The 23,642-nt window shown below is 37.4% G+C and overlaps 3 protein-coding genes across 4 annotated transcripts; 1 reads left to right on the top strand and 2 right to left on the bottom strand.

Moving 5' to 3' along the window:
• Positions 1–9: 9 nt before the first annotated feature.
• Positions 10–14,280, bottom strand: tnni3k (TNNI3 interacting kinase). The gene is made up of 25 exons (XM_039676266.2): positions 14,152–14,280; positions 13,820–13,928; positions 12,957–13,042; positions 12,230–12,327; positions 12,032–12,142; positions 11,851–11,949; positions 11,622–11,760; positions 11,144–11,288; positions 10,919–11,023; positions 10,396–10,490; positions 10,158–10,307; positions 9,884–9,970; positions 9,689–9,745; positions 9,265–9,357; positions 9,128–9,185; positions 8,851–9,045; positions 6,224–6,328; positions 5,991–6,043; positions 5,497–5,549; positions 5,117–5,249; positions 2,750–2,859; positions 1,482–1,541; positions 1,221–1,390; positions 386–465; positions 10–139 (listed from the first exon to the last, which is right to left on the bottom strand). Exons 1-25 carry the CDS (start codon positions 14,189–14,191, stop codon positions 63–65), a joined length of 2,508 nt encoding a protein of 835 aa, XP_039532200.2. The 5' UTR covers positions 14,192–14,280; the 3' UTR covers positions 10–62.
• Positions 3,898–23,365, top strand: lrriq3 (leucine-rich repeats and IQ motif containing 3). Of its 2 annotated transcripts, none has more exons than XM_039676305.2 (8): positions 3,898–4,481; positions 18,762–19,069; positions 19,815–20,138; positions 20,212–20,342; positions 20,519–20,666; positions 21,300–21,374; positions 21,461–21,578; positions 21,650–23,365. In XM_039676305.2, the coding sequence occupies exons 2-8, from the start codon at positions 18,800–18,802 to the stop codon at positions 22,282–22,284; spliced, it is 1,701 nt and encodes a 566-aa protein (XP_039532239.2). In that variant the 5' UTR covers positions 3,898–4,481; positions 18,762–18,799; the 3' UTR covers positions 22,285–23,365. The 2 variants fall into 2 exon arrangements, with proteins under 2 accessions (XP_039532239.2, XP_039532232.2); XM_039676298.2 differs by lacking the exon at positions 3,898–4,481 and adding an exon at positions 18,391–18,629.
• Positions 15,320–18,348, bottom strand: fpgt (fucose-1-phosphate guanylyltransferase). Its single transcript, XM_039676276.2, has 4 exons — positions 18,095–18,348; positions 17,635–17,802; positions 17,464–17,556; positions 15,320–16,847 (listed from the first exon to the last, which is right to left on the bottom strand). Exons 1-4 carry the CDS (start codon positions 18,165–18,167, stop codon positions 15,433–15,435), a joined length of 1,749 nt encoding a protein of 582 aa, XP_039532210.2. The 5' UTR covers positions 18,168–18,348; the 3' UTR covers positions 15,320–15,432.
• Positions 23,366–23,642: the final 277 nt, after the last annotated feature.

Below are 23,642 nucleotides of genomic sequence, written 5' to 3'. Positions count from 1 at the left end.
TTAGACATATCATGAATGCAAGTATTTGTTTGCGTGTGATGTTCTGCAGACAGTTTCTGCTTCTAGTTGCTGTCCTCAAAACTTCCATTGCTGCTGCATGAATGGAAACGCATGGTGCTCATGGGATCTGACACATATCCTGTGGGGAATAGCACAGAACACAGTGACTGACACGCACTCAAAAGCAACCACCATTTGCTGAAAAACATCTTTGCAGCTCTGTGGAAAAGTCATTTTAACCTCAGAATGAATTTGCGTGGATTATATCAACATGATTGTTGCCATATTCCATGTATATTAAAATGCAAAAACAATGTTGCCCCACATCAAGCCGTTACATAAACAGATGAATCACACATTTGATAACTTCCAGTTGGACACAAACCGTTTCTGTCAATGGGTGGGAACTGCATGTTTCTCCTCAGCTCATCCAGAGACAAACCCTGTGAAGACCTCCGACCAGAGCTGTCAAAAGAAGAAAGGCTTGATTCAGCAATGAGATTAGTATCAGTTTACGCTAAAGATCACAGAACAATTACGATTCATCCGTGATATAAAATTTTAATGACGCTAAATGGGATACACTTCTGTTTCTGTGTTGTTGTCATATCAGCTCAATGAGGCCTTGCGGGGTTTGTCCTGCTCAGATGATCCTCTATTTTTTTTTCGTTAGTCATTCGCAGTGTCACTTTAGCCTTATTTATTGCTCATACCACCAAACTGCTTACATTGCTATATCTAGTTACATAAAACATATTGCAAAGATTATAACTAAATTAGGCTCGAAAGTCCCTTGTTGTTGTAATTTGTTGGCGGGATTGTTGACAGTTGCCAGGTTCCCCCACAACACACACATTCATCACCACCCATAAAGAATTGAGAGGTGACCACCAGCAAAGGATCTCAGTGTGAATGTCATGCAAGTTTCATTGCAGTCACTTTCTTTTGTTTTCATGACTCGGTTTCCAAGCAACAGCACTTCAGACTGTACAGAAGTGTTGTGGTTGGACATGACACTGACCAAACAAAAGAGCAACGTGACCTAACTCGTCCATTAATGCATGGGTAATGGCCTCTATTTAGTTTTTATTTTAAATCAGGTTTTTTCAGGAATGTCTCATTGTGGTTTGGCAATGGTTTGGCTCTTCTTTTTGCAATATTATGGTCTCATTCTTGAATAGTATGGTAAATTTAGGGTGCTTGAGTGTTTGTATGTGTACTTCTGGGTCCAAAATGCATAGGCACGGGCGTTAAGGGCGTATTCCAACTCGAAACGCGAGCGGAGGGCAGCCACATGACTCCGTCCAGGACTGCCACGTGCTACCAGGCTGTCCATGGAGGATGAGGGTGAAAGAGAACCACTGCTGTTACTAGAGGCTGGAGACATAAGCTGAACACACATAGAAACATATATGAACATGTACTAGACAAATAGAATAGCACTGTATAGTGGAAATATGGGTTATGTGCATGCAACCTACCTCCACGTTACACAGGCATTCCTCTAGTTTGGCAACCACCTCGGAAAACTCAGGTCTTTCCTGTCACAGAGAGTCAAAAATAGGGGATTTTCATCAGAGACGTTTGTTTAAAAGTACAGAAACTTATCTCTAGCTATCCAATCATCTGCTCTGCTGAAGAGCATAAATTACTGTTAAAAAGTTTGGGGTTAGTAGATTTTTTTCTTCGATTTCTACGATTTAGAAAGGATAGTGAATTGATCAAAAGTGACATTGAGAGTAAGGACTTTTACATTGATACAAAAATCTATTTCAAATAGATTCTGTTCTTTTGAACTATGTATTTATCAACTAATAAGTAGAAAACCGTTTCTGCAAAAAGTAGATTACCTTTTCTGCTAAAATATTAAAGCAGAACAACATTTTCCTGAGCAGTAATGATACTGAAAATTCAGCTTTACACAGGAATAATAAAAAAATGTAATATATATATATATATATATATTTCATAATATTAATGTTTTTACTATGTGGAATGTTGGACATTTCATGCAGAGTCTGTATAGTTGGTTCTGATTCGCCTGCATTCCTGTGTTCTCCTGAGCTCCTGTGTGTTTTTTAGTTTTGGTTTATTGTTAAATAAAGTGACTGTTACATATAGATTTTTCCTCACTACTGTCCTTGCTGCAACCAATACACACACACTATGTTATTTAGCTCTTTAATCAACACTACATGAATGCACAGTACAAGCTGTAAATATCCTGGCTCTTTTCAAGTGTTGCTCAGCAAAAGCTCTGTGCTCTACAGAGAATAGTGTCAAGCTGCACTTTGTTCCAGGGCACATTCTTAACAAGCACACTTGACACAGTTTCTGCCACACACCTGAGGGACCAGCTCTGAGAACATTGCAAAGATGCTGTTCTTGAGAAAACACCTGGCACAGCTTTGTTGTAGAGAAAAACATGGTATGTAGGCAAGCAGCTAATGCTCATTATTAACAGGAATAGAAATAAAACCTGTCCTGAACTGGACTATCTCCAGAGATAGCCCACTCTCTCATAATCAGTCAGAATACCTGAGATAGTCAGGTATTCTGACCGATTGAAACAGAGAGGTAGTTCATGAATGGATGTAATAGAATGGATGCAATACATTATTTTAAAATACCAATCACAGCTAAATAAAGTTCATAGTGAATGCATGCTCATGATAAACCTTTTATATTTGAGCATAAACCTATTATATTTCTTTTCTGGACATAGTTATGCTAGATGTGGGTCCCTCACCTCTGGACAGGCATTCCAGCCCCTCATCAGCAGTGCTGAGATGGGTTTGGGGATTGAGTATCCAATCGGAGGACGGACATGATGATATGCCATATCTGCAGCGGCTGCAGCTGTAAAGAATTCACGCAGATGGAGGTGAGGTCTTTTTAATTCAAATGTAGTCACAATTAATTCTAACATTTAATTTAATAATTTAACTATAATTGAATAGTTTATAATTCATCTTGCTTTTCAAAGCAAGACAATTCAGGTGAAAATGTATTTCCAGTCCCCCCCAAAAAAGTTCTTTCATGACAACTCTCGGAGTGAATGGCATGGGTATGACAATGTTGGTAACTAAACATAATTTTACTAGGACAACATGCTACAATGTTCACATGGGAGCCTATGACTGGTATGCTACTGTTTTTATTGGGCTATTGCTTGACACAATTATCACAATTTGGCAATTTCCTCAGGAAAGCCATTTAATGACTAGTTGTCTAGATTAGAAAAATGAGCCCCTTTTCAGCGTTGCGCTCGTGTCATTTGACTTCCGGTCTGTATCTCCACAGCGATCTTGCAGGTATGAATGAACTGCTCGTAAAACATTTCCCGGTTGACATTTGTTAAGACATCTACTTTGTTTACAATGATCGTGATAAACATTACAATGTTCATGATAACTTTTGTTAACTCTACAATAAGTAAATCCACTTCACCAGCTAATTGACCCTTCGCTAAGCCACGCCCGAAAACCGCCACTGGCCAATCATGTCTTAGCAACCGTAACTATGCGCGGGAGGTCGGGCAAGCTTTCGAACGAGGGAAACATGCTGAAGCATTGTGAGTATGGATTGTGCAAAAGTATACTAAAAGTTTGGACGGGGGAGAGGAATTGTTTTCCTTCCAGAAAATCTAAAAGCCAAGGGGAGAAATGATTGGCGTGATCTAGCGTCTATGTGCGAGACCCATTCACAACTAAATGTCGACATGCTTAACAAAAACACCTATTGCTTGGAAATATTGACGGTTCTTTGGTCATAATGATAACGTAAAATAAGACGATTAAGAGACAAGACAAAGGCTCACTGACATACTTTAAAATTTCAGCATTTTGTTAATCGACGTTAACGTTACCCTTTACTAAGTAGCCTAACTTAACCCAATCCGCTGGAGAATTAGTGTTATTCCACAAGATTTATTGATAAGCTGTTTGATTTATAATTATTAAGATTATTTTCACATACCCTGCTGTGTATGAACATAGCTGTTCCTCAATTTGTGTTTCCCATTTGAACGGTCAGCGTATAAGGCGCTGCTGCTTGCGCTGGGACTATAACGTCAGGCTTTAACTTCAATTTTTAAGAAATTATTCTCTAATCGGTTGCATATAATGTCGTGAATATATACCTCGAATGCATACTGTAGTCCCTTTTGTCTTGCTCTCTCAGATATTTCACTTGTTCGCCGAAAATTTCTAATTATCTCATTGAAATGTCTGACACCGGGTGCATCCACACTATAATAGATGGGCCAGCCGCGAAAGCTTGACAGGCGTAGCAACAGTAACTAGGGAGGGCGGGGCTTAGCGAAGGACTCCTCGACAGCGAGCGACCGCAAAACCGGAAGTTCAAAGACAATATTCAAAAGATGACGGCGCCCACGTTTCTCTGGTGCATACTGACCTCTTCCCTCGGTTGAAAAACACTTAATGGTAGATGATATTATGCAGCATGAGGAATACATTTCGGTAAGTTGTACTGCCTCTTTCAACATCATTCGTGTTTATTTACTAGATGATCGGTTCACGTGCTGCTTGAACTGAGGCTCTACAACGATCTGTCACGTCACATTTACAAGCGCCAAAACGGTATTTATTGTTTGAATATCTAAATAAAATTGACATTGACAGAATCTGCGAGCTGAGAATTTGTTTCATATCAAAAGTAACCTTCTGTCTTTTCTGTCACTGTCAATGTCCTTTGCGTCGCGATTTTTCTCTGCGTGAGAAAAATATTCTAGCAAGGTTACAACAAACAGTCTTCGAGTAACATTAATAGAATCCTTGTTCAAAGTTATCTGGTCTTTGATAATGTTCTCAAAACGTTAGCACAACATTTTTATTTCATTGTTTTGGAGTTCGCCTAACATTTTTTTTTTTAAATGTTGCTATTTCTTTCAGAATGTTTTAGAGAGCATTCAAAAGTAACTTTCCCATAAACTTCAAAGAATAATAAAACAGATTTTTAACCTAGGAGAAAATTCAGAAATAATGTTTTTATAACTTAATGGATAACGTTTAAATAAAACATTTTTGGATCCATTCTTAGCATTGTGGGTCAATATTAGCTATTACAGTAGTGAATAGAGAGGTGCAGTGCATGCCTGGTTTGAGATGTGCAAATGGAATCTCGCCCGTGAGCAACTCCCATAAGCAGAGGGCATAGCTGAACATGTCTGCTTTCACCGTGTAGCGTGTACACTGTGTAAACACCTCTGGGGCCATCCATCGCAGGTTCTGTACAGCATCACAGAGCAAAAAATGATGAACAACACAAAACAAAACGCCTCCTAACCCCAAAGGACAGGCACACATACCTCCCCAAAGACACACTGACGCACTTAATGTGACGTACAAGAGAGCCAAAACCGCAGTGTAAGCAGTATTAAAATTGTTTACAGAGGATTTGTAGGTGGCAATTAATGTATTACCTTGAGGTGTTAATTAATAAACAGAATTAACCAAGAACACAGAATGCCTGTACCCCAGGTTGTTTAGTCATATTGTCCTCATCCACTGACAAAAGGAAGCGAGACTCTGCAGAACAATACAGAAACATTTTCATTACATAAAAGAACATTTCATTTTTTTTTATTACAAATTATAGTATCAGCATAACAATTTGAAAAAGTCTAACTGAAATGTTAACATGAATTTCATGTCTATGTATTTGGTTTGTCCCTCTTTTGCTCTAATGACCGCTGCACTAAAAACGCATGATCATGTTGATTGACACAAGCATGATTTGAAAGGATCCAGAGAGCATCTTTTGAAAATCTGACCCTTTGCACAAAGGAGTTCACATGGTGAGTGTCGCAAATTTGATTAGCGACCAAGAAATTGAGCTTTCAGTTTCAAATTCGATTTTGAATCCAAGATTTTCAATGCTAAGTAACTCAACTCTTTTTGCTCGAACTAAATAAAGTGAGACCAAATCTTGGTTCAGGTGTCATGTTAAGTGTGTGTGGCTTTCCTTACCTCCAAAATCAGCCACCACAGCGTGTCCATCCTCATAGAGCAGAATATTATGACTGAAAAGATATCACTAGTTGAAGGGAGGTTTAAAACAAATTGCTCAGAATACTGTTTCATCATCGCTGCCAGCATTTGCAGTCTAAAAATACATATCATCATGTAATAGGATGGTTTTAACAAACGGACTGAGAAACACCAAGGTTATTGAACGAAACGGGATGATGATGATGACTAACCTGTTGAGGTCTCTGTGAATGATTGGTTGGGTCAGATTGTGCAGATACTCCATGCCCTTGGCCACATCAATGGCAATGATGAGCTTGGACTGCAGATCAATGATTCTGGATGTAAAGACATTGTTAAGTGAACACCTCCTCCCCACCACTGATCAATGCACACTACCATCATTCCAACTCAAACAGATCAATGAGATGAAGATCACCTTAAACTGCATATGGAGCACTAAGAAGAAATCAGATGCTTATTGGCATTGATGCAAGTCTTAATGTGCAAGTGTAACGGAGGCCAGCTAGTAGTTGCTGTGCGAGTAAACCTCACTCCCCGATCTCAATAGACGCTCTAGCGACAGACGCTAGAGGCTGCAGTCTTTAGCCTCCTTGCTAGAGCGTCCGACTCTCACGCCGGAGACCCGGGTTCGAGGCCCGCTCGGAGCGGGGCGAGTAGGACCCGGGTGTAAGGAGGTTACACAAGCAGATCCTGGATTGCCTGAAATTTCTCTGGTCATATTCTAATCAGGGCTTTTATAATAATGTAATGTAAAAAAAAAAAAAAAGGAATAAATGTAATTATTACAAGTTTTGAATTCATGTGACACTGAAATTACTCTTCAGTGTCACATGATCCTTCAGAAATCATCCCAATACGCTAATAAGATTGTTTGATCAATAGAAAGTAATCATAAAACATCCACAGAATGCCGCTTCTGCGCTTCAACGGACAAAAACACACAAAATTATGTTGAAAATGTTATTGGCAAGTATCCTTGTAAGCAGAGTCTTAAAGGCACTCTATGCAAGATCTGTACCTTAATATAACAGCTTCAAAGTCGTTTCGGTGGTTAACAAAGTCATAGTAGGGCGAATCATCCTGGTAGTAGAGCTTGGGGGGGACGCCGCGGGAAAAACTAGCCATGCAAGTTTGAGAGCGGCGCCCCTGACACATAACGAAATGGTTTACGGCAACGACGTCACATACATCAACAACAACATACTGTGTGAAGCTACTTGTGCGCATCCAAGAAAACTCGGTCAGAAATGTCCAGAAAAAGGGAAAGAGAATCGGACCGTGCTAGAAACTGCACAGGATCGAGTCCACTCGGTCGGACTTTTACTCCTTGGCGCGAGCTTAAAAGCAGCACTGGATTGTAACAGCGATGCTGACCTGCCGATCTTGTTGATGGACTTGTAAGTAAATCTCTTATTTGTAAACGTGTTTGCGTTCTATGTTGCTGCACTAGCTTGTAGTTTGTCATTTTTTTAGGTGCTGTTCATTCATCCGTTGTTGATAATTAGACCAGTTCAATAATTCCCACACGTCTAGCTAGCTTTCGTTTACCAAAAGCTGTAAGCAGACTTCCTAACAAACAGTCGTTTCTCTTAGTTTTGTTGTTTTTTTCATTATGTGTTATTGCCGAGGTTGCCACAAGAGCTAGTTTGCCAGCTGAACTCTGGTGTTGTGATGTGTATCACGTAATGTTAATCCTGTGTCTGGTTCGGATTTCTTATATCGTGCGTAAGTTACTGTTCTAAACTTTATCTGACTAACTTCCTGACTAACAGTCACTTCCCGACTGTAATTTTTCTTCAAATTGTGTTGATTATGAATCAATTAAATCTTGACTCTGTTGATGTTGATTCCTGCGATTATAATGAGGGCATAGTCAATATCTCACATTATTATTAGGACATATAAGCCTAGAGGTTGTAAATAGTGTAATTGAACAGAATTTGCTAACTATTATGATAAATTGTAATAATCGTGTCTAATGAAATCATAACGGCCAATGTTATGAAATAATGCGAAGTACATTTAACTTTATTGATGTCATCTGACATTTTGTAATGTTTACATTACAATCAAAAACACAAATGAAATTTTACATTAGTCCTACACGATAGGCTATTTACTTGTGATTTAGCAGAAATCATGTAAAAACTTTATAAGCCAGCAAACGCGATAGGCAACTTTATTCTTATTCCAAAGAATTGACAGTAGTTCAGTATGCAGTAACAGGGGAATAACGGTTATTTACGACAGTGCAAGTACACCACAGCGGCTCTAGAGGTCACTGTTTTACAAAAAAACCGGAGAGTGCATTGTGTGCCTTTAAAAAGAGTTAAATTTACATAAAGAGTTGTGAGAAAATAGGATGTGTCCTGCGTCATGTCTTAAAGTGACAGCAGCCTAATAAACCTGCTGCTGTCCGTGCCATTAACGTTAATCAAAGAACAAAAGACAAAGAGAAAAGCATTCACTGCCCTTGACTCTCACTTTTGTAATCTCAATTTTTGTAATTAATCTATATTTAATATATAATTTATGCAGTGAAGACTGTGCGATATTTGATTATTCAATTACTGTATATTTATTTACTTGTTAGACCTACCTTGAAATCTTAAAGCATTGTTTACAAGGGTCAAAAATAACAGCTTAGTAAAAAGATGCCATTAAACATATATTATTTTATTTTGTTTCTATATTATTTTAGAAATTCAATACATTACATTATAAAAAGATATTAAAAACTTGAATGTTAAGTGCAATTAATTAAAGAAAAAAGTGTGATTAATTAGTATTAACCATATATATATATATATATATATATATATATTCTTAAAATTACCTCTTCTGCTCATGTAACAGAGAGAACAGTGATCCTCCGGACACATATTGCGTTACAATGGCAAACTGACTAGGGTCGTCCAGACATGCCCCCACAAACTGGATCACACAGGGGTGGTTGAGACGACACAGGATGGAAACCTCCCGACAGAACATATCAGTGTCTGATTTTGAGCAGTATGTGTTTGCACGGTACCTGTGGAAAGGGATGAATGTCATTCAGTTCGCTTTGTATATTCGATGTGGACAATTACGAAAAACAAGTAAAGAGCTCTTACCGTTTAATTGCAACTATCTTATTACGGCACCTTCCTTTGTAGACCTTTCCAAAGGAGCCTATGGTTAGAGTGTTTTAGTCAATTAGGGTTTAATGGGTACTCATGGAGAGCTAATATTTATTATTGAACTGGCATACCTGATCCAATAATCTCATTAAATTCCAGTTCAGAGAGTTGAAGTTGGAAGTTTGATGGAAGACTTGCTCTCAGGAGAAGCACATCTGCCTTCTCTGAAGAGAAAAGAGGGCAAACAGGAGTTTGTTTTACAGTCACATCAATCGTATGAAACTCTAATCATGTTTCCTTTAACTTGTTGTTGACATATGCCGATGAGTCATGAAAGATGGGTGATGTTATTTGTAAAATCTGTGGCAGATACAAATTAATGGCTTAAACTGTAGCAATCACGTAGCGGGAGTATATTTGAAGAGGGTTTCTGACTCATTGACTCTTGGAAGACTTTGGTGACTGTGGGTGGCAGTGTTTCAGGACATAAAAATAGTATCATAGCAACAGTGATTCTGTGAGTCAGCTTTAAGTGTGAGCATGTGTGTGTTTTACCTTTAGTCATACTTTTGATCTTTCCCAGGGGAGAGGGGACAGAAACATAAGACCCATCTGAAAAAGACACAACTAACAAAAATGAACTTTTTTTTCCTCATGCTTTCACTAAACTTCACAACAGCAACAGAATTGTACATATACACTAATTCACAGTACAAATCTGTCAGGCTACATGTGGAGAGTGTCTCATACCCCCTCCTGGTTGAGAATACTCATTGCAGGGTGAATCGTCTTGAGGCCGTTTGTAGTGTTTTAGCAGAGTAACAATGGCATCGTGGCCTAAAAAGAACATGCGCACATAGATCATAACATATCACACATGGAAATCAAGGCCTCTGTTTCAGTTGCCTTTCAAGAGCAATGTTCTTAATTTGTCATTTTAGACATACTTTGACTTATATAATTATAATGTTAAATGATATAAAATATAAATGTAATTATGTATTAGACAGATGGATAGACTAACCTTTCTCATAGGCCCACATTAAGCATGTCTGTTCGTCCTTTTCTCCACTGGAACGGCTGGGGTCACAAGCCACCAGGTTCATATCTGCCCCGTTGTCCAAAAGAAACTGGACCAGTCGGATGTGTCCATGGAAACAGGCACTATGCAGACCTGTTGTTTCAAAGTTTAACTTGAGATGTCAAGACATTGATGATGAAAGCAAATTTTTGTAAAGCATAGATTACTGCTGTCATCCTACCTGTGTGTCCATCTCGCCCCTGATGGTTGATGCTCACGGCATTCTGACTGAGCAGATACTTGACCATTTCCAGGTTCTTGCCGTAGGTGCAGGCACTACAGAGAACAGTTAGGCCTTCATTTAGAATGAAATAATAAGATCAGCAGGGATAGATTACAGAGGTGTAATCTATCAGGAGTTGGTTAAAGTCACCATGAAATCAACATGGACAATTCTAAAATTAAATGATCCCGGGACACATTATCAGTGTATTTAACTGTGTTCTTGGTGTACAAGGAGGCTTCTGATGACTTGTTTACTGGCGCGAGGGAAGTAAACACCAATAGAAAACCACAACCACCCAATCAATACCCCATGGACAAAATCAATACCCACCTTACATTTTTTTCTTGTTCAAGAAGCCATTTCACATGGATCTCCGTCACAAATAGGGAAGAAAAAACTACCGCAACTTCTGTTTCGTGCAGACTTAGTAATGGTTAATTAAATTGTGGAGGACATTGAACAAACTGAGGAGTGTTACCTATGAAAAGCTGTCTCGCTGAAGATGTTCTCCTTAGACAGACTCTCCGTGCCAGACAACTGAATAATCTCTTTCACCGCTTCAAACTTTCCATTGTAGCAGGCTCTGACGGGGAAAATGACACTCAAATCAGAATCACTATTACTTCCGTCTGAATCGCAGATGATTTGTTGAGTTTAACTGCCACCTTGTGTTGTGTGTGATTCACTTCTCAGGTGAACTCACAGGTGGAGAGGTGTGTCGCCGTAGATGTTTACAGAGTGCGGCTGTACGTCAAAGCTGCCCTGCAGTAAGAAACGGACAACCTCTTGGTGTCCAAATCGAGCGCAGAAATGAAGGGGAACGTGGTCCTCATTGTCTTGAGCATTGGCTGTATAGAGTCGGGATGTAAAATTCAACAATTATGAAAACGTGTTCTATAGAAAAAAAATATTTTCAAGATTTATTATCAACATATTTTCTTTTGTCAAATCAACTTAAATAATTTATTTAGTTGAGATAACTTCTTATTTTGAGTTTCTGATGATTAAATTAATCTCCTTCATTCAATCAACTTAAAATTTTAAAGCAACCAGGTTATTTACTTTTTTAAGTTAAGCCAACTTTTTTTTTTTACAGAGAAGGCAAAAAGGGTCGCTATTCAGCTCAAGTCAGTTTAATGTTGATTCACTTCAGTTTTAGAGTACAAGGAACAAGCTCTCACCATCAGTTTTGCTGCCGTCATCCATTAACAGTTTGACAATACCCAGAAAGCCTTTAGCTCCGGCCAAGTGAAGCGGCCTGTCCCCTACCTCTCCACTCACATTGACATCAGCCCCAAATTTCAAAAGAAGCTTGCACACCTGTCCCGCAAGAAAATAAATAAATAAATAAAATCATGAACAAACCATTAAGTAGATTATGGACATTTATGATACAAAGTAGACCCTGACCTGCTCATGGCCAAAGTATGCTGCAATATGCAGAGGGGTGAAGAACACTGCATCTTGGACGTTGACATAAGCCCCGTGTTGCAAGAGAATATCGACGGCCTTGAGGAAAAGTAAACAGATGTTAATGACCTTATTTAAACCCCTATGATTTTTAGAACTTAATTTCAGGTCCAGCACACACCTCAAGATGTGCGGCCACAGTAGCTATATGTAGGGCCGTGAGGGCTCCGTACCCCACCTGCTGGATATCTGCTCCGCCATGCAGCAGTGCAGTGACCAGCTCAGCATTATCCTACATCACAGAAAGAAATGCCAAGTTATCATATTATTTGGGATTGTTTATAAGAGGAAAAGCATCCCAAGTTAACCCTTGATTGACCTTGAATGCCGCCAGGTGCAGAGCAGTGAATCCATTCCGAGTGAGTCTGGATGGACGCAAACCTTTCAGCATGAGGGACCTGATGTGAACTTTATTACCTGTTTGCGGAAAAAGAAAACAAAAAATTGAAATGTATGAAAGTGCAATTCATATTCATAAAGCAATTAAACCGGTGGAAATTCGCTCTTAAAAAAGTTATTCAACACTAATATATTAATGCAAAGGAAATGTCAATCATGTATGATGATTTCAATATCATTGCATCTTAGTAAAAATAACTTTACGGCCCGGTTTCATTCACAGACAGGACTTTGTCAATTAGGACATTTAAGAAGCTTTTATAACCATGCCATAGAAAAAAACAGTCCCACTATATACTAACATTGAAATTAATAATTTGATACAATGGACTTATTTTATACGTACATGTTTTTACATTGAAAATACCTGGATGTAATTACAGCTGTAATTAATTTATGTAATTACATTTGTAATTACACCGTTGACCCTTCCCTTACACCTTAACCCACCCTTAAACCTACACATACCACCACAGCTGTCCCTAACCTTACCTGTGTCACACCTCAATAGCAGTAAAAGTGTTTTACAATACAACACGAACACAATAAGTACATTGCACTTATTTTTCAATGTAAGTAGCCTACATAGTACTCAAAGACACTAAATACAAAGTGGGACCGTACAAGTTAATATATTTTAGCTCTACCTCCACATACACAGCAGAGATGCAGCAGGGACAGTCCACCCTCTGTCCGATAGTTCAGGTTCACTTTATTAAATGCTTCGTCTGAACTGTATGGTAAAAACACAGAGAAATCAAGATATAATAAAAACTTGAGCTTAAACAGATCTCCACATTTACTCTCTCTTTGCGGTAGTGTTATTATTTATATATATATATATATATATATATATATATATATATATATATATATATTATTTATATATATATATATATACCTGTATATATATATATATATATTCTGCTATGAGCAAGACATGCCGCTGCTGTATAATATAGAATTACCCATACACTGTAAAAAAATATTGTTGGTTTAACTTAAAAAAAATAAGTAACCTGGTTGCCTTAAAATTTTAAGTTCATTGAAATGGAAAAATTGAGTTACTACAATGAAGGAGATTAATTTAATCACCAAAAACTCATCTGAACTACATAAATTATCTAAGTTGATTTGACAAAAGAAAAAATGTTGTGACTACAAATCATGAAAAAAATGTTTTACAGTGTAGCAGATCTACACAAGTTGAGCTGGGGAAGATGGAGGGTTTCTGAAAGTGCACTGCAATTGCTACGATAAATACTGACCAAATATATGAAAGTTGAGTAGCAAGCGTATTGGCTACTAATACAGCAAAATCCAATCAGCTGTGCCATAGAGAATGATGTGATTGCGAGCAGATTGAGTTAAAGACCTATTAGGCTGTGCCATATGTAGAGTTTCATGAGAGAACTTTGTATATGTCCACACCTTAAGCCTCATTTATACACTAATAATAGTACACTACAAAGGAGGCTATAACACTGCTCTTAGTTTTAATCAGACTCACCTGAAAACATGCTGGAGTTCCTTGAATTCCTCCTCTTTAATTCTCAAGTCCTCCTCCAGTCTCTCAATAATAACAGCGTATGACTCACTCACTTTCTTTTTCCACTCATCTAAAGCAAAACATTGAATCAAGACCACAGCAGTACATGAACACAATAAACCCCACTGTATAACCCAATGTTACCTACAGAACAATAATTACTTAGTCAATGGAGTTGTCAAGAAGGATTGAAAGACTGAAAATGTTAGTCTTAATCTATTCATATTAACATTGACATGAAAAGCATGAACAGAACTAATCAAACAGTCAATTAAAAAAGCTTAATTTTTTACCAGTACAGGTTTGAGTGGGTCTTGATTTGTAATTGCCCATTGGACTGGTTGGTTCGAACTTTTGTATGCGATAAGCTGGAGGGAAAGTCTCATGCAGTGGTAACACAATGCTTTGGCACAATAGAGAAGAGTCCGATAAGGGATCGCAGCCCATGCTAAAAATACATCAGCTTCAGTGTGGAATGTGTGACAACAATGACAGCTGACCTCTCTGAGGATCTGTACCTATTACAGGGTGAAGCCATGGCTGATTACTCTCTTCAGACAACAGCTGCATCAAAACTTATCTTTACGTTCTTATATCTACAGTATATATCTTTCCTTTTCTATATTATATCAATCTCTCTGAACTTAGATGTGACAAAACTACATTATGTCATGTTCTGCAAAGAAAATATTACACTACAGTTTAAGTTTGGAGTCAGTGAGATTTTTTTTTTAAGATCTCAAGACTTTTACTCGGCAAGGATGCATTAAATTGCTAAAAAAAAAAAAAGTGACAGTAAAGATATTTATATTGTTTTCCATTTCAAGTAAATAAAAATAATTTCTTTAGAAATTCATCAGAGAATTCTGAAAAAAAAAAGATCATTTAAAAAAAATATGAAGCAGGACAACTGTTTTCAACATTGATAATAAATGTTTCTTGAGCACTATCGTGTGACACCGAAGCCTGACTGCTGAAAATTCTGTTTTATTATTTTCATCACAGGAATGAATTACATTTTAAATATATTCAAATAGAAAACAGTTATTTAAATTATAACAATATTTCACAATATTACTGTTTTTGCTGTATTCTTGACGCCAAACATTTGAACGGTAGTGTACATTACAGATTCATATATTTAAAATATTTGACAGTAGGGCTGTCAAACGATTAATCGCGATTAATCGCAATCGAAAACACAAACTTTTATTCTGGATGCGATTAATCGCGATTAATCGTTTGACAGCCCTAAAAATAGCATAACACCCATTTAAAATTGGCAACTTTTAATGATTGCATAGGATTTTGTTACCCTCTTGAAAGTGTGAGGGCTTTTCCTCTTATCTTTTGAGATATAATTTGGCCTTCATAAAGCCTTGATTTGTGTTTGGTGATGCAAAGTCGAAAATGTAAACCATAGAAGCAATAACTCTGAACACGGAACATTAAAATGAGCCAACACAAATTTAATTAAAAAAAATACATATTTAGAAAAAACAGTGAAAACTGGTATCAAATCAACTAAAATTCAGTAAAACTAATCTGAAGCAATTTTTTTGGGCACGGGCAGTTTATGCAACAAAGTTGGTGGTAACAGAATTTCTTAAATTCACCCCGAGAAGGTCTTCATAAAGCTCTTTCCTAAATTTCAGCATTTCCTCCAGGTTCTTGTTCTGTAGAGTTTCCTGTAAAGAGGTTAGTGTGGTATTATTGGGAAGAGTGAATTTGGTTCCACTCTCCAATGCCTTTACCATCCCCAGTGACATCACAAATGAACCCTTTAAATCGGAACACACTGGGAAAACGCAGGTGTTCCACAAACTGCACATGGATGTGTCTCCAGAGAACCTGATCCTTTCGAGACACAAGCCCCAGAGTCTAACACAATCCTCCAGATTAACCTTACACAAACTCAGAGCTTTCATATCAGCAGGGCTGGATACATTTCTCTTCAGATCATCTTGAATACCAAAAACCACAGTCACAAAACCTGTTTTTCCATCCAGGTTTACAGACAAAGAGTGCATGAAAGTGTCACTTGGCACCGTTATATCCGTGCCAATCCAGCATCCGCTGATGATAGATCTAGCACCCACTTTAACCTTAGTATCCAGTCTGGAGTATTCCACGACACTGCCCTGGGATACGGTCACAGTGGGATGCAGGATGCTATGCATCACGCAAGCTCTAGTTTTCCCCAATGGCTCCAAGTCGCACGCGCTGAAAGCGGCAGAGAGAAGGCCGAGTTCTTCTCTGAGACAGGGGTCAGCGGTAAAGTGGAACAAGTATTCCTCTGTGGTGCCGACATGATAGAACTTGGAGTTGTTGAGCAGGATGACGTTAAGTGCTGTGCCTTTGAGACGACGGAAAATCTTTCTGCGAATCTCAACGAGACCTCTTTCTTTCTTTGTGACGTTGGCTGTGTTTTCGGTGTAATCCACAGTAGCTTTTCGTCCCAGAGCTTGAAGAAAGTCCCCATAAGCATCGATTTCACATGTGAGAGGGCTGATTTCACTTAACAAGGTCAGCAGTGTCATAGCAGTCCCGTAATCTACATAATAAGTGCTGTCGGTGTAAACAAACTCCTCTTCTTCCCGCTTGCACACTGCGTTGCATATGCGCATCTTTTCGATGTTTGGCTTATGCAAAAATTGAGAGCAATTTCTATATTCCATGTCACAGATACTGGTCGTCTCTGCTGGTTCTAGAACAAAGACTCCATGTGTGGTCCCAACAGAGAGAGGGGAGGGATGTGCTAAGGCGGTAAAACCTGACTTATCAAACACAATGTTCTCTTGGTCAGGAACACTATAGAGCTCTATATCATCAGCACAGGTAACCAGAATTCCTGGCTTCATGTGTGAAGGGAAATCCACATACATTGCAAGTTTAAGCTCCAGCATCTGATATAAGGGGTTTCCCAGGGGAAAAGCTGTGAATATTTTACCCAGGGCACTGGCATTGGGTAAACGTTGACTGAATCCTCCTGCAAACATAACAAGTTTAATAGATAAGTAAGTACATAACACAATATTTCAAAATGATAAGCAAGTAAGAAGATGTGCATAAAGCAAGATGTACAGTCAGACAGTCATTATCACAGAATAACCCATTTTAACCTATTCTCAGTTTCATTTTGGGGTTTATTTTGCCCAACACCTACTGTACATTATCCTTTACAAACACTGGCATTCAAAAGTTTAATATTAATGTTTTTATTCATCAAGGATGCATTAAATTGATAATGACAGTAAAACATATTATGGAGTTACAAACGTTTATCATTTTAAATAAATTCTGTTCTTCTGAACCAAGAATCCTGAAAAAAAGTATCATGTTTTCCTCAAAAATATTAAGCAGTAACTGTTTTCAACTTTAACAGAATGATTTCTGATCATGCAAGACTGAAGACTGGAGTAATGATACTGAAAATTCCATCACAGTTTTTTTTAATTGTAATGATATTTCACAGCATCAAATAAATGGTTGTTGAGTATAATACTCTTACTGAACCCAAACTTTTGAACGGAAGTATAAGGCTCATTAACAATGAACAAAATTCAGGAATGACTGATGATAATTAAAATAAGTTAATAAAGTACCTGCATGAATTAGGATGACTTTAAGTCCTGACAGTGACTTGCCGTATTTATCATGAAGAAACTGCAGTGAATGTAATGTGGACCCACCATTACCTGTATGGACAGGTGATAAAGTTCTTAACAATGTGCTTGAAATACAATTTTAAAAACAAGTTTTTATATATATCGCACCAATCTTGCATCCTGGAGGATCTGCAAACACATGATAACTGATGCCAAGGGGCAGTTCTTTCTTCTCCAGTTTCTCAGTGATCTGAATTTCATAAGCAGACCTCTGGTCCTCATCCACGGCAGTAATGACCACCATATCCCAGAATTCATTAGTCTGAACTTCTTTACCTGTGGACAGGAAATTAATCATTTTTACTTTTTATAAAGAAGCCATGAGCAGCAGACAAGTGCCAATATTATCAGCAACACTAATAAAAAGTAACACAGCATTACCATGTTTATTTGGACATGTATTACATGCCATGGTATTCCATGGGATTGTAAAGAATACCATAGTTATATGAATAAGGCAATCACTCAGTAGCCATATCTGATACCACCACTTTACCATGGTACCGTAACGAGTCAAACAGCTTTAAATTCAATGGAAAAAGTAGTTTGAAGATATAATGGAAACTACCTCTCAACTGGTTGAATTTATTTATTTTCTCTTTGGTGGATTTTTGCAGATGAACGTTTTCGCGTTCTGCCATTGTGAGACTAATCCACTATCTGTCTATATCACTACAATGAAATCAGAACTTTTAATCAACGACAAATATTAATCAAAACGACGATAATTGTTAGCAGATGTACGGAAATATTTGCGAAAAATATCGCGAATCTCATGCGCGAATCTCACTTAAACTTGTGTTTACATATCCACTTCCGGGTTTCAATCATGTGACAAACGAACTCTGACGTCGTGTTTTATTTATTTATCGCTCTCTTCAACAAAATCATTTAGGCTACGTTAAACAGAATTAATTAAATATACAACCTCCCGACATAAAATTGATATTCTTTGTATTTTATTTTTAATGTAGTGTAAGTGGTTTGCAAGAAAATGTTTGGAGAAGATTCTTGTATTTCCAGCCTCTGTTGTCATAGCAACTTTTATCTTGATTTCATATAGTCAACAAAAGAGTACAATTGAGATCCAAGCACACAACCTGGTAAGAACAAACTCAACAGCAGACTGAGATTTGAATAGTTTAATTTTTAACATGCAAATATGTATTCGGAATAGGACTGTCATCATGCAGTGTTGACTATAGGCCTAATTCAGGATGTTTTGTTTCCTTCAGAATATGGAAAACATGTAAAATGTGAAAAAGATGTAAAAATGAATTCGCTGAAAGCACACTGGGACTATTTGGTAAACTGCTCCCAGTCTCTGATACTGGATCATGGCTACTGGACATTAGAGGGTGAGAAAGACCCGAAGGACATTGTGATGGTCAGATTGAGCAGTTTGCTTTTAAAGAGTCTTGATCAGATTGAAGCTTGCAGAGCAATGAGGATTTGCATCTTGGCTGACAACTTTCTGACCACTGGGATCGAAGCTCTGATGGCATGCACTCGCTTGGTGAAGTTAGATTTAAAAGGAAATCAGGTATTTACTTCATTTAATTGAACCCTGAATATTTGATTCACTTTTTTTAAAGGGATAGTTCACCCAAAACTGAAAATTCTGTCATTAAATTACTCACTCTCATTATGTCCCAAAACTTTCGTTCATTTTTGGAACACAAATGAAGATTTTTTAAAATGAAATTTAAAGAGATTTTGTCCCTCAGTCGACAGCAACGTATCTGACATTTTGACGCTTCCATATGAATTGAGTGGTTTAGTCCAACTTTTCTGACTTGTTTGCTTTATATGATGAACATATTTAATTTAGGCTTTTCACTCATTGATCAGGCGAACATAAACAGAAGCTCAACCCAACCTGCTTGATGCGTGAGAACAAACCTCTTGAGGAAGCTCAAACGTGCTGCGTAACACAAGAATGACACGCATTGGTGAACATATGTGAAGTTGATTGTAAGATGTGAATAAAAGACTAAATTATATCTGTTTATCATATAAAGTGATCAAGTCTCTTCAGAAAATTTGGACTAAACTGCTCAATTCATAAGGATTAGTTTTACGATCTTGATAACTTTTTGAAGCATCAACGTGGTGGTTGCGTAGCAGAGGGACAGAAATCTCTCCGATTTCATCAAAAAGATCTTCATTTGTGTTTCGAAAATGGTTTGGAATGACATGAGGGTGAGTAATTAATGGCAGAATTTTCATTTTTGGCCGAACTATCCCTTCAAGGAAAACAAATCACTAATAATCGTCTTTTTGCTCAGATTGTTCAGCTCCCTGATGCTTCATGTTGGAGTAATCTGAGAGAATTACAACTTCTATATCTACATGACAACAACATGTCAACCTGGGACAATGTTGAAGGCCTCTCGGGCTGTTTAAACCTGACTGCTTTAACTCTCTATGACACCCCACTCAGTTTAAAGAAGAACTACAGGCACTGTCTGGTCAACAACATATGGTCACTGAAGGCCCTGGACAACTTTGTTATCTCTGATGAGGAAATCATCCAAAACTGGTCCCTTCCCTTACATTTCAAAGCAATGAAGCAACACTTTTGCGTCAGTTTGTACCCGTCTACAAAGTCGGTTAGTGCTCATTATTTTCTTCTTTGTTTGCTGTTGTGTCCAAATCTTATTTTGATGTTTTCTTTTTCTTCAGGATTCATTTGAGACAGAGATGAAAGCTGTGTATAAGATAATCACTGAAATAAACAGGATTCAGGCCTTTTATTCTCCTACACTTATTGTACAGCGCTGGATCCGAGGCCATTTAATTCGAAAAAGTCTTGGGTAAATATGTTATGTTGCAGTTTTTTGATATCTTGACATTTTTCTAAGCCACATATATGCTTCACGAAAATGTACAGAGCAATTACTTACCAGTAGAAATATTATTGGGATATTTTTTCAGTGAGTCTTTCGAAGTTGTTTTTTTAAGAAGAATTCTGTATTGTCCGACTTTGTAGAAGAAACACCAAAGAAACACCAAAGAAACATACAGTGTCTGGGAAACCATTAATTTCCACCCCACTTGTGAGGGCAGAAAATGAGCAGCAACAACCATCTCAGTCTCAGAAAACCATGGAGGAGGACACAGATGACAACCATGAGCTAGTATGTACAATATTTGACTGATGTACAGTACCATTCAAAAGTCTAGGTTTGGTAGGATTTTTTTAATGTTATATTTTATTAAAAAAACAAAACCGTAATATTGTGAAATATTAGTACAATTTAAAATATATAATATGAATATATTTTAATTTATTCCTGTGATGGCAAAGCTGATTTTTTTTTTAGCATCATTACTTACATCATTACATAACATCATTACAGTCTTTAGTGTCACATGATCCTTCACAAATCATTCTAATACTGATTTGTTGCTCAAGAAATAATTTTTAATATTATCAATGCTGAAAACAGTTGTGCTGCTAAACATTTTTGTGGAAACCATGAAAAAAAAAAAAAAGAAATTCAATATTTTTGAAAAAAAAATGCATGAATTGGAAATGGAATTTGTAATATTAAATATGTACTCACAGTCATGTTTGGACAAATTATTTGATTAATAATTGAAATATTCCTTTCTTTCAAAAAATAAATAAATAAATAAAATAAAAATCTTATTGACCCCAAACTTTTGAATAGTATCACATATACTGCATATTGTTAACTAGTTAAAAAAAAAAAAGGTGTGCTTTGTAACTCAGGTGCTGTATTCTAACATGTAGTTATGTTTGACAGCCAAAGGAAAAGAATACAGAGATCAAAAGGCTTCACATAAACCTTAATAAGCTAATGCAAACTCTCTGCCCAGAGGTAATGTGACAGTATAAGTATTAACACTCAACACTATATCTAAACATAGACTGTTTAGTAATCATGCATTGGTTACTTTTACACAGGTTTATGAGGAAGCTACAAATGCTGAATCATTTGATGGCCAACAAGGCACGACAGTACCATACAACAGCCCTAAATGCAGAAGTCTGAAATCTGAAGTCCAAATAAGCACATTTGAAGGTACAATAGAGTTTTAACTTTAATTAGCTTTCTTAAAATGTATTCACCAATAGCCTGTTTTGTATGTCCAGATACTAATGTGAATGGTGACCTCTGTCATGAAGAAATTGAGGAAGGATCCTTTCATGTTTTGGGACTGAAGGCTTTGGTCCACCAGAGTGAGCCACTGAGTGACATGTTGTGGTCCCGTAAAGCTGTGGGGCAGGACATTCGCGAGGCTTTCAGCCATTTTCACACTCAGAGACCTGGTCAACAGACACACTCACCTGCCATTGCTTCAGTGAAGCGGCTGGTTGCTCGTTGCCATGACAACATCAGCCTCACCCCCTTTAAAGTAATTGAAAGAGCCCATCAATCATTTGACAAGGCCAGAATACAGAAAGATCTTGCAGAGAAGGTAACAGAGCACCACGTTGACCATGAAGTGGCTAAAGGCCGCAGATTCGACTTCATGGAGGCTCGAAAGACAGACGTGCGTCTGCGTCACGAGCGTGAAAAGGCTGATATGGAGAAAACTCTCATTATACAGAGAGCCAAGCTGGAACGGGACGTCCATCATGCGCGTCAGAAACATGCCCAGTTTCTGGAAGAGAAGAGGAGGACGATTCAAGAGCAAAAGATGGTTTGCCAGTTCAGCCAACGGCACATTTCTCTAGCAAGGGCTGCACTCCGATATAACACATGGAAATGTGCTAACCAGCAATAGATGAATGAATCCTATTAATAAAACTCAGGTTAACATGGAACATGACATTTAGTTTGAACCCCTTGTGTATCAAAAGCAGATTTATTATACTATAAGTGCTCACCTGAAAATGTCTGCAAAGGTTATATCAATTATAGATAATGGGATATGCTCCTCTTTTTAAAATCCAAAACATTACATAACAGGGATCCAAAAATAATCTCCTAATACACAACCACCCCCGTCCGTCAGGCACACGTCAAGAGTAACTAGTATTAAAGCCAGTCTAACTTTACATAACAAATAATTCCACACTGAGTCATCATTACACTCATTAAAATAGCACGTAAGTAAGATGAACTGAATGGCATGTTCAGCTGGAGAACATAAGCAAGAAGCAAGTCAAATCATTGCAGTTTTCCATAATATAACACGAGGATCTTTAAATCATCTTTTAATGCCAAAACGAGAATGAATAAAGATGTACTGCACTAAATTGCTACATGTAATAGTATTAATGAAACCAATATCAAAAGTCATTATCCCATGTCTTCATTCAGAAGTCCAACAAATCAGGAATGTGAAATTCAGTGTATTGTTCTGGCCTAACATAAAAAGGTATAGAATCTAACATTAGTAAATGTCTAGACTGAAAATCTATGCAAACTTGATCTTGATTTGAACTTGTCACAGGAAGTACCGCATATCGACCTTGCCACCTATTAGAAGTTAATTCATGTTATTGCGAGTACTAAAGTCATTGATAAGGACAACTAGCTTATTCTTCTGGTAAAGGCATCTATAGAGATTTTTACATAATTGCACATGACCTTGAATTCTAGCTTATGGTCAAGAAGGTGAATATATATATTAAAAATATCTATTTTTTAAATAATAATATTAAAAAACAATGTGTAATATATTTATGAATCTGGTGTTTTAACGGAAAAAGGATCATGAAAACAATGCTAATACCTTTTTCTGAATTCATATGGAAAAAGAGTACTATGTACCAAACAGGTCATGATCTTTTTTAAAGGGTTAGTTCACCCAAAAATGAAAATTAAGTCATTAATTACTCACCCCCATGCTGTACCAACCCCGTAAGACCTTCGTTCATCTTCGGAACACAAATGAAGATATTTTTGATTAAATTTGAGAGCTGTATAACTACCACATTGGCTCCTAAGGGACTGCCTCTTGACGGCCCAGAAAGTCAATGAAGAAAATGTTTAAATATCCCAAGTGACTACCGTGGCTCAACTATATGTTTATCAAGCGACGCGAATACTTTTTGTGCGAAAAAACAAACAAAAATAACGAGTTTATTCGACTATTTCTTTTCTTCCTTGTAGGCCAGAACGAGACTTCCTTAGATT

Source organism: Pimephales promelas, chromosome 14, assembly GCF_988280905.1.
Source record: "Pimephales promelas chromosome 14, fPimPro1.hap1.1, whole genome shotgun sequence".
Classification (NCBI taxonomy): Eukaryota; Metazoa; Chordata; class Actinopteri; order Cypriniformes; family Leuciscidae; genus Pimephales; species Pimephales promelas.
The sequence above is the reverse complement of the archived record's forward strand: the minus strand, read 5'-3'. Positions and strand labels throughout refer to the sequence as shown.

Coding starts and splice junctions, on each gene's coding strand:
- tnni3k (XM_039676266.2), bottom strand. CDS start 14,191: ATGGGCAATTACAAATCAAGACCCACTCAAACCTGTACTG. Junction 9,746..9,883: donor GTATTCTCAACCAGGAGGGG/GTATGAGACACT, acceptor TGTCTTTTTCAG/ATGGGTCTTATGTTTCTGTC. Junction 9,186..9,264: donor TAATGAGATTATTGGATCAG/GTATGCCAGTTC, acceptor CTCTAACCATAG/GCTCCTTTGGAAAGGTCTAC.
- fpgt (XM_039676276.2), bottom strand. CDS start 18,167: ATGGCAGAACGCGAAAACGTTCATCTGCAAAAATCCACCAAAGAGAAA. Junction 17,803..18,094: donor TAAATTCAACCAGTTGAGAG/GTAGTTTCCATT, acceptor TCCTGTCCACAG/GTAAAGAAGTTCAGACTAAT. Junction 16,848..17,463: donor AGTCATCCTAATTCATGCAG/GTACTTTATTAA, acceptor TTATGTTTGCAG/GAGGATTCAGTCAACGTTTA.
- lrriq3 (XM_039676305.2), top strand. CDS start 18,800: ATGAATTCGCTGAAAGCACACTGGGACTATTTGGTAAACTGCTCCCAG. Junction 20,667..21,299: donor CAGATGACAACCATGAGCTA/GTATGTACAATA, acceptor TATGTTTGACAG/CCAAAGGAAAAGAATACAGA. Junction 21,579..21,649: donor CCAAATAAGCACATTTGAAG/GTACAATAGAGT, acceptor TTGTATGTCCAG/ATACTAATGTGAATGGTGAC.